The sequence below is a fragment of the Saimiri boliviensis genome, chromosome 15 (assembly GCF_048565385.1).
Source record: "Saimiri boliviensis isolate mSaiBol1 chromosome 15, mSaiBol1.pri, whole genome shotgun sequence".
NCBI classification, from domain to species: Eukaryota; Metazoa; Chordata; class Mammalia; order Primates; family Cebidae; genus Saimiri; species Saimiri boliviensis.
This window is the reverse complement of record NC_133463.1, coordinates 27,061,065-27,076,998: the sequence shown is the minus strand read 5'-3', so window position 1 is coordinate 27,076,998 and position 15,934 is coordinate 27,061,065. Positions and strand designations below refer to the sequence as shown.

General features: G+C 41.5%; 1 protein-coding gene across 9 annotated transcripts in view; it reads left to right on the top strand.

The window, feature by feature from the left end:
- Positions 1–15,934, top strand: part of VPS13B (vacuolar protein sorting 13 homolog B) — an 805,060-nt gene that overhangs the window by 768,544 nt on the left and 20,582 nt on the right. For all 9 annotated transcript variants that reach the window (XM_074386816.1, XM_074386811.1, XM_074386814.1 and 6 more), the window contains 2 exons: positions 8,798–8,916; positions 12,893–13,698. In XM_074386816.1, coding sequence (XP_074242917.1) covers positions 8,798–8,916; positions 12,893–13,698 — 925 coding nt within the window. The remainder of the gene's footprint in view (positions 1–8,797; positions 8,917–12,892; positions 13,699–15,934) is intronic.

The window sequence follows — 15,934 nt, the reverse complement described above, 5'->3', positions numbered from 1 at the left end:
CAGCTCGTTGAAATCACTTTTTAAAAAATCGTGATGCTGTCATCTAACATACTAAGTATCCCTGGTAGCTTTATATCATCCATAGATGTGGTAAGCATGCATTCTACATGTTCATCCAAGTCATTAATAAATATGTTTAAGAGGACAAGTTCATGGTCTACATACTGCAGTGAATCACTAGACACTTCCCTAATGCATGGGGTCAGTCAGCCAGACTCTACTGTCATCTAGCCCATGTTTCTTACATAAGAAAATGCATCTCCATTCACTTGTAAACTACATTATATAAGATAGTATCTACAAAATAGTGCCGTTAAGTGCCTCGATGAACCAGGACTACAATGTGTAATTATTCCATTTGGTGCAGATCACATAGAGGTAACCTTGAACACTAAAGCTTAAAGCAGCGGGTAGTAATTTGCAGAGTTATCTCTACCCTCCATTCAGGAATTTTTATAAAGAAAAGAAAAGTTGTCAATCCAAGTGAATGTCTGATTTATAAAATGTTAGGTATTTTGACTTTCTGCTCACTTCGCTCACCTTCCCAGTACTCCAGGGCACAGTTGAACAGATACCAGCAAGTTGGCGCTGACTTCTGAATGTCTGACAGGTGCCCTGGTCTAGAGTCTCCTATGTGGTTACAGTTTGTTCTGGCTGAGTCACAGCTCTTTCCAAAGATACTCAGGAGTTTTAAAAGTATACAGTAGGAAAAAATTACATCCAGAATATCCAGTTTTCTTTTCATCTCTATCCAATCCTTTCTACCTTGATCAACCTAGAAATGCATCTTCCTTTCTTCTCTCAAATATCTAATTCATCTCATAGCTTAGGCTGCTGCCTGTCACCAAGTCACTCCCAGACATTGATCTCTGGCCCCCACATTACTCCCAGTATACAAATCTGTGTTTCTGCGTACCCACTAGACATCTCAGCCTAAAAATCCTACAAGCACCTCAAATTCAACACATCTGAAACCAAGATGATCATTTTTCTTATTGCAAGCCAGCTCCTTCTAGAGTCTCTGCATCAGTTAATGTCATCACTGTTTTCCCAGTACAAAAACTGTAAATAATAAGGATTCAAATAATATTGAATGCCTGTTTTATCTCAAGCTCTCTAAAGATAGAGTCATCAGTTCCTGTCACATCCTTTAAAAGTAGATGCTACCCAAAGCTCAGAGATGTGAACTTGCTCAGGATAAATGATCCTGGGATTCAAATCTGGGACTGTCTGGTTTCCTTCTGCCTACTGCATCCCAATGTCTTCCTTTCTTTCTATTCCTCCACACATCCATAGTTCACCAGCTTCCATTAGAAACACCTCAGAAACATCTCTGGAATCTGCCCCCTACCTCTGTGACGGGTCATCTCACAAATCCCGCTTCCCACTATGACCAGGGTTGTCTCACGAATCTGCCCCTTTCCTCTGTGACCAGGACCTGCTTCAGGCCTTTGGTTTATCATCTCTCTCCCAGATTTTAGCAATAGTCCCTTAATAGGTCTTTCCATTGTCAGCCTCACCACTATCAAGTCTCTCTACATAACTACCCCCAAATGGTTCTTAAAATACAGACTCCAGCCAAGAGAAGGGTACCTAGTTCACCGGGTCACTTAAAACAGACCTATACCTGAGACCAAGCAGGCCCGGCCTCACTCCTGATCCCCCTCTGCAGGCCAGGCCTCTTCCTGCCTTTCAAAGTCTAAGTCTATAATTCTTCCATAGCATGGCTTCCTACTTAAGATACTCTTTTACAAACTACTTGCATAGAGAGAATAGTAGTACATTTTAAATTTATTCCTTTCCAAAATGGGGGATGAAATTTTTTGTGGAAAATGACTTTTAGCCCAAAGTCAGCTGCACAAACAAAATGCCTAAGTAGCATATTTTCAGATCAGTTTAGACATATCAACTTGCAGCAGAAGATGAGGGTGATACTCTCTTCACCTTAAATGTTCAAAAGTAGGGAGGCCAGGTACAGTGGCTCATGCCTATAATCCCAACACTTCGGGAGGCCAAGGCAAGAGGATTGCTTGAGGCCAGGAGTCTGAGACCAGCCTAGGCAACATAGCAAGAACCTTATTTCTACAGAAATTTTTTTTAAAAAAATCACCAAGCATGGTGGTGCACACCTGTAGTCCCAACTACTTGGGATGCTAAGGTTAAGGTGGGAGGATCACTTGAGCCCAGGAGCTGGAGGATGCAGTGAGCTATGATCACGGCATAACATTCCAGCCTGGTTGACAGAGCAAAACCTGTCTCTATTTTTTAAAAAACACCAAAAAAAACTTCCTGTTATTTTCTGTGTCACCTTGTCATTAATTTACTTTGTAAAATTGTATAATTTTTAAAAGTTTTTTTTTTTTTGAGATGGAGTTTCGCTCTTGTTACCCAGGCTGGAGTGCAATGGCGCGATCTTGGCTCACCGCAACCTCCGCCTCCTGGGTTCAGGCAATTCTCCTGCCTCAGCCTCCTGAGTAGCTGGGATTACAGGCACGCGCCACCATGCCCAGCCAATTTTTTGTATTTTTAGTAGAGACGGGGTTTCACCATGTTGACCAGGATGGTTTCCATCTCTTGACCTTGTGATCCACCCGCCTCGGCCTCCCAAAGTGCTGGGATTACAGGCTTGACATATAATCATTCAATTAAATCTAATAGTACATAGAAAAGTATAAGTTATATTAAAAATGCTTCTTGTTGTAATTGTGGTAGAAGATACTGTACTAAGTGAAAAGCAGTATCCAGGCCTCAAATAGTTTTCTTAGACCTAACTTATGTATGGTAGGGCTGAGCATAAGGCTTATGCCTGTAATCCCAGCACTTTGGGAGACTAAGACAGACTGCCTGAGCCCAGGAGTTTCAGACCAGCATGGACAACATAGCAAAATTCTGTCTCTATGTAAAATACAAAAATCAGCTGGTCATGGTGGCAAACACCTGTAATCCCAACTACTCAGGAGGCTGAGGTGGGAGGATCAGCTGAGCCCAGGGAGGCAGAGGTTGCAGTGAGCCATGATCGTGCCACTGCACACCCCTGTCTCAAAAAATAAATATTATAATGTCTTATTGACATGCTCTAACACAGATTCAAGTGGCAAAACAACAAGTCTCTTAGTATATGTCACCAAGAGCCTTCCACGCCACCCAACCTCACCCTACTAGTGAAATGAAGAAAGTAAAAAAGAACCAAAGGGTGGCATTGATCAGGACTGGCCAAGTTATGCTGTGAAGACAAACTGCTCAAAAAAAAAAAAAAAATCCCCCTGGCAATCAGTCATTTATCATTTTTCCCCCATACACAAAACAAATTTTCCCCCAAGGTTGGAAGCAGTCACTCTTATCACCCTTGAAGTCCAGCACTTCTGAGCAATGTTCAGTGTGGATGTGATGCCATTTGATCTAGAGACCTATGGACTTACCTGCTCCCTCTTTCCCTGCCATTTTATAGGACTGGATAGCAGTAATAACCCTTCCACTGTGGAAGGGGGAAGAATGAGAGACATACAGCAGTCTCTTGCCTATGGCAGTTCTCAATGTTTTCTGGGTACATATTGTGGGGTCTGTACCCTGGAAGCAAGAAATCAACTTTCACTGAGCTCTGTTTCCGCTCTTACCATTGTCCTTCAGGTTCCTGGCTCCACCCTCGGAGACCTTCCGTGGCCACTTGAAGCTTGTATTGCATCTCAAATAATCACAGTCTCTTTTAGTCCAGTTTCACAAGTGTATAGGGCAGTGGTAATTTCTCTACTCTTACCTATTCGATTCCAGAAAATTCCATGTGCCAAAAACCACATCCATAGACCTTAAGGCACATTTCTTTGCTAACTTGCTTCCTTCCTCTCTGGATTTAAGAGAGCTTCTTTAGGAAAGTTATACCCTTGATCTACATTTTTTTCCAAGTCAACGTAACAGTTAAGAAGTTTTTATGTAACAGTCTTGCATGTTCTTCACATGTACCCCAAAACCTAAAATGAAATAAAAAATAAAACACACACACATGCACACACACACACACACACACACACACACACACAAAGAACTGAAAACCATTTTTGATTCAATTAAAATTTTCTACAGGAGAAAAAAAAAAAGTTTTAATAGTGAGTATGTTGCCTATAGTCAGTCCTAAGACTGAGTGTTAATCTGCCTTTGTGTTCAGAGGCTTTTTAATTTTAGACCTTGCTGTTTCAGGTTTTATCATAGTCTGTTCCGGCTGCACAAAATACCTCAGACTGGGAGTTTATAAAGAACAGAAACTTACTGTCACAGTTCTGCAGTCTAGGGAGTCCAACATCAAGGAACTGTCAGATTCGGTATCTGGTGAGAAATCACTTCCTAGTTCGTGGATGACCGTCTTTCACTGCGACCTCACACGATGAAAGGAATGAGGGGCTTTCTCAGGTTTCTTTTAGAAGGATACTAAATGCATCCCAAAGGCCCTGCCTTCTAATATCATCACCTTTGGGTGCTAGAATTTCAGCGTATAAATTTTGGGGGAATACAAACATTCAGACCATAGCAGGTTTTAAAATATTTCTAACTTTGGGCCAGGCGTGGTGGCTTACTCCTGTAGTCCCAGGACTTTGGGAGGCCAAGGCAAGTGGATCAGGAGGTCAGGAGTTCAAGACCAGCCTGGTCAAGATGGTGAAACCCCATCTCTACTAAAAATACAAAAAATTAGCCAGGTGTGGTGGCGTGCACCTGTAATCCCAGCTGCTCGGGAGGCTGAGGTAGAGAATTGCTTAAACCTGGGAGGCAGAGTGCAGTGAGCCAAGACTGTCCCACTGCACCCCAGCCTGCGCAACAGAGTGAGACTCAGTCTAAAGAAAAAAAAATTCTAACTTTCAAGGTTCTGAATTTCCAGAATCTATTATATTTGGTTTTTATTTGCAACCTGGCCAATTCTTTCCTGAGCTCATCTCTTCATAAAACAAAACATAGTAGTATTCCAGACACAGGCAACAGCAGCTGATACAACAGTATTGATGTTTGGTTTTCAGAGCTCATCTTCTAGAGCTACAGATTTATCATTTTATGATATACCTCCCAGTCATCTCAAGCAACAGTTTTACTGAATGTCTTACCACTTCAAAACATATATGCCCATTTTTATAGCTTTAAATATCAATTTCTACTGTCTGACCATTAAGCCAGGGTCTCATACTTTAGGATTTTGCTAGAACACTACTTCTGTCACCATTATCTATATTAATAGTATAAACTCAGTTATGCTGCCTATCATACATAAGCCCAGAACTTACTTCTTGTTCATGCTACATGCCTAGTGTGTATCCTCAAGGGTTCTGTGCTACATGGTCACTCAGGGACCCAGGTTGATGGAAAGTCCATTATCTCATATCTTCCCCCTTGTAACTAACCACCCCAAAACCTACTAGCTTAAAAGAAGAGTGATTAACAACTTCTCATGATTCTGAGGAGTTGGCCAGGTGACTTTTCTGCATGATGAGTCTGAGATCACACATGCATCTGCATTCAGCTGGAGAGCTGGCTGAGGGATGGGTTCAGCTGGGAAGTCTGGGCATCTCCCTCACCATGTTGTATGTCCTCCTTACGGAGGCTAGCGCAGCCTTCCTCACAGAGTGGCAAGTGGGAAAACCTCAATGAGCAAGCTGTAGCAAGCTTCTTTTTTGCTGCTACCATGTTAGCTGAAGAAAGACACATAGCCAAGCCCAGCGTCAGTATGGGAAGGTACTACACAAGGACATGGATACTGGGATGTACAATTCATTGATTATGCAACAGTCTTCTACAACTATCTAGAGCAGGAGTCAACAAATTTTTTTTAAGATCTGGATTGTAAATATTTTAGGCTTTGCAGTCCATACGTTTTCCCAACTTCTCATTAGACAGAGATATATGTAAGTAAATGAGTATGTTCCAGTAAAGCCTTATTCACAGCAGCAGGCAGTGGACCAGATTTGCTCCACCACTGAGCTGTGGAACATAAAACCTTTATTTATTCTCCGGAAATAATACATGTCACTTCTGCCTTTAGCCCATTGGCCAAAACTAGTAATAAGACCATATCTAACTGCAGGGGTTGCAGGGAATATAATCCTACTCTGTTCCCAGAAGGAGAGAAGAGCTAGACATGGTTGGACATTAGAAGTCAGTACAGCAGAAGCCACATTGAGAAGATGTCTGTTCAGATCATCTGCCTTGTCTTTATTGAGTACCCGGCACTGGTTGTTAAGTGCTAAAGAAAACAGACACAAAACCAGTGCCCTCATGCAGCTTACGCAGAGTCCATGATGGTGAATACACAATACACTGAGAGGGAAAAGCATTTTATACACCTCTGCTCTGGAAATGCTAGTTATCGTCTCGTGGTTTGTATACTTGTCTTTGTCACCAACTGGGCTGTGAGCAATGCAAGGGTAGGATTGTATCTCTGTGCCTGATTCAGTGACTAATTATTTGTCGACACTCTTTAAGTGTTTGTCAGGAAATTGATTATTCAAACTATTAGACCAAGATAAGGATTTACTTTGGGCTTATGGGGAACCTGGATATAGATGCTTAATTCCTCTATCAGGTACCTAACTCGAACCGGTAGACTCACCTAACAGCTCAGGTGTGAGTTGTTTCTCTAAAAGTGAGAAGAACTAAAGGCTCCAAGAACTAAAGTCTGTGTTTCTTCCATTCTTAGCAGTGAGTGAAAGAGATACCAAGCAAAAATTTTCCTCCAGAGTCTAGACTTTTGGCCAGAAGATGTACAGCAAGAGTTCACAGCTTAATCTGCCTTCAGAAGGCCCTTGGGTCATTTAACAGAAACCATCAGCTTACCTTAGGTTTATTATCTTAGAAAGTATAAGTATCCTCATTTCATAATGCCTGAAGATCACTTGGAGAATGAGCAGAACAGTAAATATTTCTCAATTCACACCCCCACCCTCTCTCCTCTAAGGGGCCCTGAAGTTATGGAAGGTGGCTTAGAAAGAGGAATGTGAGATGGAAGCATGGGCCTTAAAAAGGTTTCTACTGAATGGATAATTTCGTATCTTTCAACCTAGTAAAAGCAATTGATTTACCTTATATATCATAAAGGGATGGTGTTTATAAATGGGAATATTTCTTAAAGAGTATGTCTTTTGTTGTAGATTCATGAGCGGAGCCATTTTTTAAGCCATTAATTATGTTTTATTTTCAAATTTTATTGTAAGTTAAATTTTTACCATGGAATAAATAGGGCAAATTCAGAATACAGAGACTTTTGAAACATATTTTTGCAAAACAATCCATTTGGAAAACATGTTCATGGAGAATACAGATACAACAACTGGACTCCATTTCTGCTGTCAAGAAGTTTACAGTCCAGTAATTAGGTCAGACACATAAACAAGTAACTAGTACAGACAATAAAATTTGTGGTCAAATAGAAATATGGTTAAAGTTTTTTTAGAATGTGGAAATAGGTGTCAATCCAGAAGGGAATAGAAAAATTAAAGAATGACTTTATGGAGTAAGCTATCCTGTAAGCTGTATGCACAAGGACATATAGGCTTTTGAAAGGACGTGTATGGGGAAAAGTACATTCTAGGCATGTGAGTGGTGAGTCGCAGACAAGGGCATTGGCTGAAGCAGAGGCTGTAGAAAGAAAAAGAAGACAGCAGTGGAGGAACCAAGCAGAGCTGGAGGGCCTGGGCTGCAGCAAGGAGAAGAGGGAGGAGGCAGAGATGACATCCAGGTAACCTAGGTGCCCAAGATGGTCAGAAATTCTGAATTTCTGAAGTGCATGAGAAAGAAGCTCCATGACCTTGAAGTTGCTTCCAAATGTGAGTCTGTGGCTTTCTCCTGTGGTTCGATGTATACTCTCTCTGGTGCTTCTTCGTGTGATCAAAATTAGAACACATTCGTTATTGGTCAAGCAAGGGCCTACCTTTGTTTCTTCATCCATGAATTTTCAGTCTGTCTGCTTTTATTTGCTGCCCTAACAATAACAAAGGGCCCAGACTTGGACTGAATTGATACTGCAAATCGTCAGAAGCAAGCTTCCCAAAGCACAAGGAGTTTTTGCCCCTACCCTCAGATAATCCTGGCTGTGAACATGGTGTTCTTGGAGTTTTTTTTAAATAGTCCTGTGCTGTTTTCAAATATTTACCCATTTAAGCAGCTCACTGTTTAATGCTGAAAGGGCGTTTGTTCTGCTACCTGGCACCTGGATCCTGAGGTAGAACATTTTTTAGGTCTTAGTCCACCTTCTCATGGTAGAAAAATTAATTTTTTACCCCGAGCAAAATAACTTATCTAACTTTCTTGTTATAAGTTATGTGAAAGACCTTGAAGGGATTGTGGTATGTTTTTAGGTGGGTTTTGAGGTATGTTTTTGTGTCCCCGGCCCAGAATGACGCCCCCATCGTAGTAAGTCAACACCCAAGAGCGTGAAAGTTGTTTGCACATTGCACTTCAAGTCCCGAGTTTTAGGTTTTTTTCCACAACGATTCATATGCACACATAAAGCGGGCCCCATGTCTGGACGCCAGCCCACACAGAGTTACTTGCCAATTCCAAAGAAGCAGAGAATGAAGACACTCATGCCCCATCATCCATCATTTTTTTCTGTGAACCTTACAGCTGAATATTGAAAAATCTGGATTTGATTTTTTGGTTTGTTTTTTTTTTTCAAGTCAACTAAATAGCCTGTCCACATGGATATAAAGAAATATAACCAGGAATTGTTTGTGGTATTGTATCAGACCTGGAGACATTTGAAGTCAAGCCACTTAGTAGTGTTTCTTATTTCTTTTTAATTAGATTTTGAATATTCTTTCTGCAGGTTGTGTTCCTGACTGGCTTTGGCTATGTGTATGTACACATTGTATATCAGTGTGGCACAGTCTTCATCACTGTGGCCCCAGAAGGAAAAGCAGGACCTATTGTAACTAATACCAACAGGTAAGCTTAATTATTTTCCCTGTAAAAACATAGTAAGCTTTCCTGTTACAAAGTTGTAAACTTCCTATTTACCATTCTTTATCATCTCTACATATGTATTAGAGCTTTTGGTTAACTATCAGGTAATCCATAAAAATACGGTTATTAGCATTAAATCATACCTTCAATGGGCAGCAATATACCATCTTTCTTGGATACCATTTCTACTCTGTGGTAAGTTTAACAAACTGATTTACAAACTATACATCTTGGAATTATACCACTGTTATTAGCATGAAATGCACATTAATACCGCTGCACCTGCATGACAATTTAGTAATTAATAATAAAACTTAGCAATTAGAGCTACATCAAATATAAATATGCCTCCTAGGGCCATATTTGCCCCCACTTTGACCTGAATATTGCCATCAGGTTTTAAAGACATGAAACAGAGAAATAGTTAATATCCCTAATTTAAAAGAATTCACATAATTCAATAGGAATAATATAAAGATAGCCTTACAGAAACAAAAATAGGGGCAATAGGCATGAACAGAAAATTCTAAGAAGAAGAAATATAAATAATCCAAGAAATGCTAATTTATCAAATTAACAATGCTGTTTTATATGAAGTCCTGGTGAAAGTATATACTGGTACTATTTTCTGGAAAGCACTTTGGTAATATGTGTTAGGAACTTTAATTAAAATCCCTTTGGCTTAGAAATTTCACATTTAAGTGTGTTAAGCATTTAAGAGTTAAGGAAATAATTAAAGAAGTGGTCAAAGATACACACAGAGAGGTGTACACAATGAGAGATATCACACAATTACAATGGCAAACTATTCAAAGTAAAAATGCCCATCCATAAGGAAATAGATGATATGTAATTGTACTATAAATGTCACAGCCACAAAAAGTAGACCTCAAAGAATTTTAATGGACTAGAAAATGCGTATTATATAATGTAAAATAAAGCAAGCCAAATATAATATTGAATATATAAATATCCTAGTTATGTGTTGTCTATACATACATACACACATAAGTACATATGTATGCATACACACACAGAAAACATTCCTATAAATAAGACTGAAAAGAAAAGAAGCAATCAAAATTTGTAATGGATGTGGGGTTAATGAGTTATTTAATATGTAATTATTATTTGATTTCTTTATTTTGATTTTTTATAATAGCGTTTATTTTATAATCAGAAAAAATACCTTAATATTAAAATATAAATACCACCAACTTTCATACATCTGTTTAAATCTTTCTTTTAAAAAGTTCATTGTGGCCAGGCATAGTGGCTCGTGCCTGTAATTCCAGCACTTTGGGAGGCCGAGATGGTTCAGGATCAGCCAAGCCAACATGGCGAAACCCTGTCTCTACTAAAAGTATCAAAATTAGCCAGGCGTGGTGGTAGGCACCTGTAATCCCAGCTATTCAAGAGGCTGAGGCAGGAGAATCGCTTGCACCTGAGAGGCAGAGGTTGCAGTGAGCCAAGATCGCGCCACTGCACACACACACAAAAAGCTCATTGCTTCTCATATATGGTTAAGAACTCATTAATTTGGACTCTGCTAATTTGGATTTATAATATTTCAAACAATATTGGATAGAATGTTTTCTTTGCCCAAAAATTTTTATAAAAATTAATAGCATAACAAAATTGGAGACTAACTTTTAAATAGTATAGCACAAAATTTCAGTTTATTCAACGATTTTAGAAACATTTTATCTAGGGCATAAATGTTAATGACAATAGAAGCAACCTATCATGAGAATGGTACAAGTATTTCTTGGAACTTCCTTCATTCATTCAACAAATGTTTTTCAAGGGCTTACTGGATGCCTAGCACAGGACAGGGATACATCCATCAATAAAACGGCCCACTCCTGCCCTGGGGAAGAAGACTTTCTCCCCCTAGGCATGGAACTGGGTGGAGTAGTGGGGGGTGCAGAAAGTAAACATTATAAGAAAGCAAATGTTAGGGTGCAATAGAAGGCTAGCATTCTACAGGGATGAAAACAGCTCAGTAAGAGGGACTGGGACTGCCAGGGCTGAGGGACCAGGAGAGTGTAGTTTTAAACAAATTGGTGTAGGTAAGCCACACTGCGAAGTTGATATTTGGGCAGAGACTGGAAGGCAGTAGGGGTTTAGTAATGTGACTGTCTGAGAGGAGCTTCCCAGGCAGAGGGCACAGCCATTTCAAAGGCCACAGCAACGTGCCTGGCATTGTGGAGGAGCAGGGAAGAGGCTATTGTGGGCCCAGTAGAGTGGGTGGAAGTGGAAGCAGCAGCGTGTGAGGTCCAGGGGGTAAAAGCTAGAAGGAGAGAGACCTCATGGGCCACTGAAGGGCTAAGCTTTACTTCTAAGAAAAATGAGGAAGTCATTGGAGCATTTTGAACATGGAAGTGACACCCTGTGACTTAAATTTCTAGAAGATCATTGACTACTTGTTAAAGTAGACTGTAGAGAAGCAAGGGCACAAGCAAGCAGGGAGACTAGTTAGGAGACAATTATTATAGTCGCCCACATTAGAGAGATGAGGGCTGAGACTACAGTGGCTGAGACTACAGTGTCAATGGAAGTGTCAGAAATGGTCAGATTCTGGATATACTTCTAAGGAAAAGTCAATGGGATTTCCCTAATACATTGGATAATGCTAAAAATACAGGCATCAGGGATGACACCCACATTTTTAGTCTAAGCAACTGGTAGGATACAGTTGCCATTAATTAAGATGAGAGATACTGCCTGCAGGCTCAGGAGGTAAGATCAAGAGATTGGTTATAGACATCTAAGTGACTGTGTGGATAGGCAGTTATATACAAGATTTGAGTTCAGGGGAGCTCCAGGCCAAGTATATGCTTTGAAAGTCATCAACAAATAGATGGTAGGTCGTGAGACTGGATGAGATTCCCAAGGAAGTCAGTGAAGATGGGGATGAGAAGAAGACCAAGGAGTGAGCCTTAGGCACTCTAAGAGGTCGGGGGAGGAGGAGGGATCTGCACAGGTAACAGAGGATGAGTGTTCAGAGAGGCAGAAGAGCTGAGAGAAGACAGGAAAGAAAGAATTTCCAGGAGGAGGGAGTTGTCAGCAATATCACATGCTGTTAGTAGGTCGAATAAGCAAAAACCTGAAAGTCCGTCATTTGATGTAACCAAATGGGAGTCACTGGTGACCTTGACAAGAGTTGTTTCATTAGGCTGGGGGTGGGAGCACAAAAGGCTGCTTGGAGCAAGCCTTAGAGAGCAGGGAAGGAAAGGAGTTGGAGACAATATGTATAGAACACACTGTAGAGTTTCTGTGTAGAAAGGATCAGAAAAATGAGTGGTAGCTAAAGGAGAGTAGAGTCACAAGAGGGATTTTTTGAGCTGAGAAATGACAGCATGTTTACAATCTGCTAGTAATGAAGAAAAGGATGATGGAGGACAGGAGTGAGTTGCTGGAGGGGTGTCCTTGGGTAGGTGACAGCAGAGTGATTTGGTACACTTTGGAGGGGTTTGCCTAAGACAGAAGCATGGGTGGTTTTCCCCCAGAACTGGAGATGGGGAAGAGTTGAGCATGGACTCAGGAATGGTTGGTGGACACTTGTGGCAGGAGTTCCTGCTGAGTTTTCTTCTTCTACCCATATCACTTTCTCAATTTGGAGAGTCTTGGTTATTTTATTATCTCTGTCTTGTGATCCTCATGATAGAGAATCAGTACACAAAGACCAGAGGGATTTTGTAGTAAAAATCTGGTGTTGATAAGGGAAACATACAGAAACATGACAAGACCTGTAATAGTCCCATTGGGAACACTTCCCAGTACTGTTGGAGTGACTGGCTCTGTCCAGACACAATGTACTGAAAGCTAAGTTCTTGTTTCTTATGAGAATCTGATGTCCCATCAGGAGGTATTTAATAGGGAACTGTCCTTTAAAAAGAAAGAAAAAAGAAAAGGCAGTGGGGGAGACTAATGTTCTTTTCCCTTTCTCCTCTAGAGCCCTGGAGAAGATCGTTACATTCAAAATGTTCATCACTCAGTTGAGCCTGGCAGTGTTTGATGACCTCACCCACCACAAAGCATCAGCTGAGCTTCTGAGACTCACACTGGACAATGTTTTTCTCCGCATGGCCCCGGGGGCTGGTCCCCTCCCTAGGGAAGAACCTGTGGCTGCATTGTTTGAATTTTACTGTGTAGAGATCTACTGTGGGGACCTGCAGCTAGACAACCAGCTTTATAACAAGTCCAATTTCCACTTTGCTGTCTTAGTCTGCCAGGGAGAAAAAACAGAACCCATGCAGTGTTCTAAAATGCAGAGTCTCTTCATATCCAACAAAGATTTGGAAGAATACAAGGAAAAATGTTTTATCAAACTTTGCATCAGCTTAAGTGAAGGCAAGAGCATCCTCTGTGATATTAACGAGTTCAGCTTTGAATTAAAACCTGCTCGGTTATATGTGGAAGACACATTTGTATATTATATCAAGACTTTGTTTGACACTTACGTTCCTAACAGCGGATTGGCTGGTTACTCCACGCACCTCTCCAGGGATAAACAGGTGTTGCCTGTGCAGGTCACACAGCACGCCAGGGCCTTGGTGAATCCTGTGAAGTTACGGAAACTGGTGATCCAGCCGGTGAATTTGCTTGTCAGTATCCACGCTTCCCTGAAGCTGTACATAGCCTCGGACCACACTCCTCTCTCCTTCTCAGTGTTTGAAAGAGGACCCATCTTCACCACTGCAAGGCAGCTTGTGCACGCACTGGCAATGCACTATGCTGCTGGGGCCCTTTTTAGAGCAGGTAAGGACACAAGCTGAGGGTCTGTGATGAGCTAGAGCCTGGATAAAAATGACATGCTTTGGGGTAGCACCTCATTTCAAGACCTAAGGAAGCCATTGGCTAGAGGTGATATACGTGAGCTTTACAGTTACACAGAACTGGATCTAAATCTAGAGCCTGCCACTGTTAGGTGTAAAACTTTGGGCAAGTTATCGAACCTTCCTGAGTCTCCATTTTCTCATCAATAAAATGGCTTTGAAGATTTCTGAGCTGATCAGATGAAAATATGTGAGATACCCAGCATTTTGCTTGGCACTTAATAAACATTCAAGCAGTAGTAGCTGTTTTATAACTTAGAATTTTAGTTCAGTTTAGCAAACACTTTTTTAGCACTTTGCAAGCACAGAGCCCTTTCTTAGCACACTAGAGCAACCAAGAAAACTAGCCCAGGTCTTCAGTCGCTGGGCCTACAAAGGAGTCCAGTTCTCGTTTTATTAGTTTTCTTCATTGCCGTTCATGAATAGCAGTAGGTGAGAAATACAGAGGATTTGTGTGCTCGTAAGACACACATTGAACCCTCTATCTATCCCGTGCTGCTTTGCCTGTCTAAACAGCTAGCAAAGGTAAAGCTGTGCGTGTCTCAGCCTCTCCATAGACCTGAGCCCAGAGAGAAGGAATGGCCCTTGATCTGGCCCTACCACTCTCTGGGGTCAGGCAAGTGGCCTCTTGCAGGCTGAGGACTGCTGTTTCTCAGGGACTCAGTGAGAAAGGTCAGGATTCCCTTTTCAGTCTGGCTGGGAAAAGTCTGTAGGGGGTGGCTGGAACATACATACAAAATTTCATAGAGGGACTACTGTATACGAGAGACTGACTGGTGGGTAGCAGGTGCAATGGCTCTCACCTGTAATCCCAGCACTTTGGGAGGCTGAGGTGGATCAGTTGAGCACAGGAGTTCAAGACCAGCCTGGCCAACACTGTGAAACCGCATCTCTACAAAAACTTAAGGTTAAAAAAACTACCCAGATGTGGTATCATGCACCTGTAGTCCCAGCTATTAGGAAGGCTGAGGTGGGAGAATTCCTCAAGCCCAGGACTTCGAGGCTGCAGTGAGCTATGCTCACACCACTGCACTCCAGCTGAGGTGACAGAGCAAGACCTTGTCCCAAAAAATAAATAAGGATTGAGTGGTGGGAACCATGCAATCTCAGGATATGTTACAGTAATTGGCATCACACTGCGTGTTCCTGAGCCAAGTTCACTCTAAAGCAGTTTTAGTTTGATAATTGGGCTCCCAGGAATTCAAGCAAAGAACAGCATCCAGAGTTAGCCTTGTCAGCCCTTTCCAATAAGGAACATGGAAATCTTACTTTCTGAAGGTAGCAGAGGAGAGAGCCTTTGTTCTATCCTCTTTGTACTGTTGTACTTGGTGAATGCCTTCCCATGTAAGATCAAGATTGTAGCAGTAAATGGACCTGTGTTGTTGCCATGTTGGTAATATTACATTTTTTTCCATAATGAAATTTATAGACTTACTAGAGTTATCTAGACTCTTTTATAAAAGATAATGACAAGAGCAGGGAGAGGGTCCTGTGGGACCTGTTGTCTTGATAGTTTGCACAACAATGAAGAAAGCATTTCCCTCTTGCTAAAAACTCGTTTAAAATAAGCAGTTCACGTTTCAAATTTAATAGATGGGTATATTTATATACAATTCCAGAAACGTTCCCTTCAGGGAGCCTTTGCTTTTCACGTGAGAAGAAAGCATGTGGGTTTCTGAGCTCCAGTCTGAGGCCTGGCAAGGACGATGGCTCCCATTCAGTCTCTGCACGACGCTGCAGTGCGGTGAGCGGCAGGGAGGCTTGACCTGTGGCACCAAGTAACTGTCCCTGCAGCCCATGTGCTAAAAACGAGCTCTCTTTCTTTTGGTTTATATTTTTAATGAGCTTTCACAAGAACATTCTATTTGAATTTTATGTAATTCACTTAAAAATCCTCTAAGCTGACATTCTAATCTCACTGTATACCAAGATTAGGGATTCTAATGCAGTGGGCCAAGTTTTCAGAGCCTGTTGGAAACACTGTCATTAAAAATCTGTGGGTGATTTGAAGACCATCCGAAAGAAAGCAGTGATGGAAGGTGTAGGAAATAGGAAGCTGCTGAGGCTCCAGACTCCCAGGTTAGCATCCTTCTAGGGGGAGGGGGAGGGCTGGCTGCAGGCGGGGCAAGCTGCCCAGCCACATCTCACCTGGGTCAGAG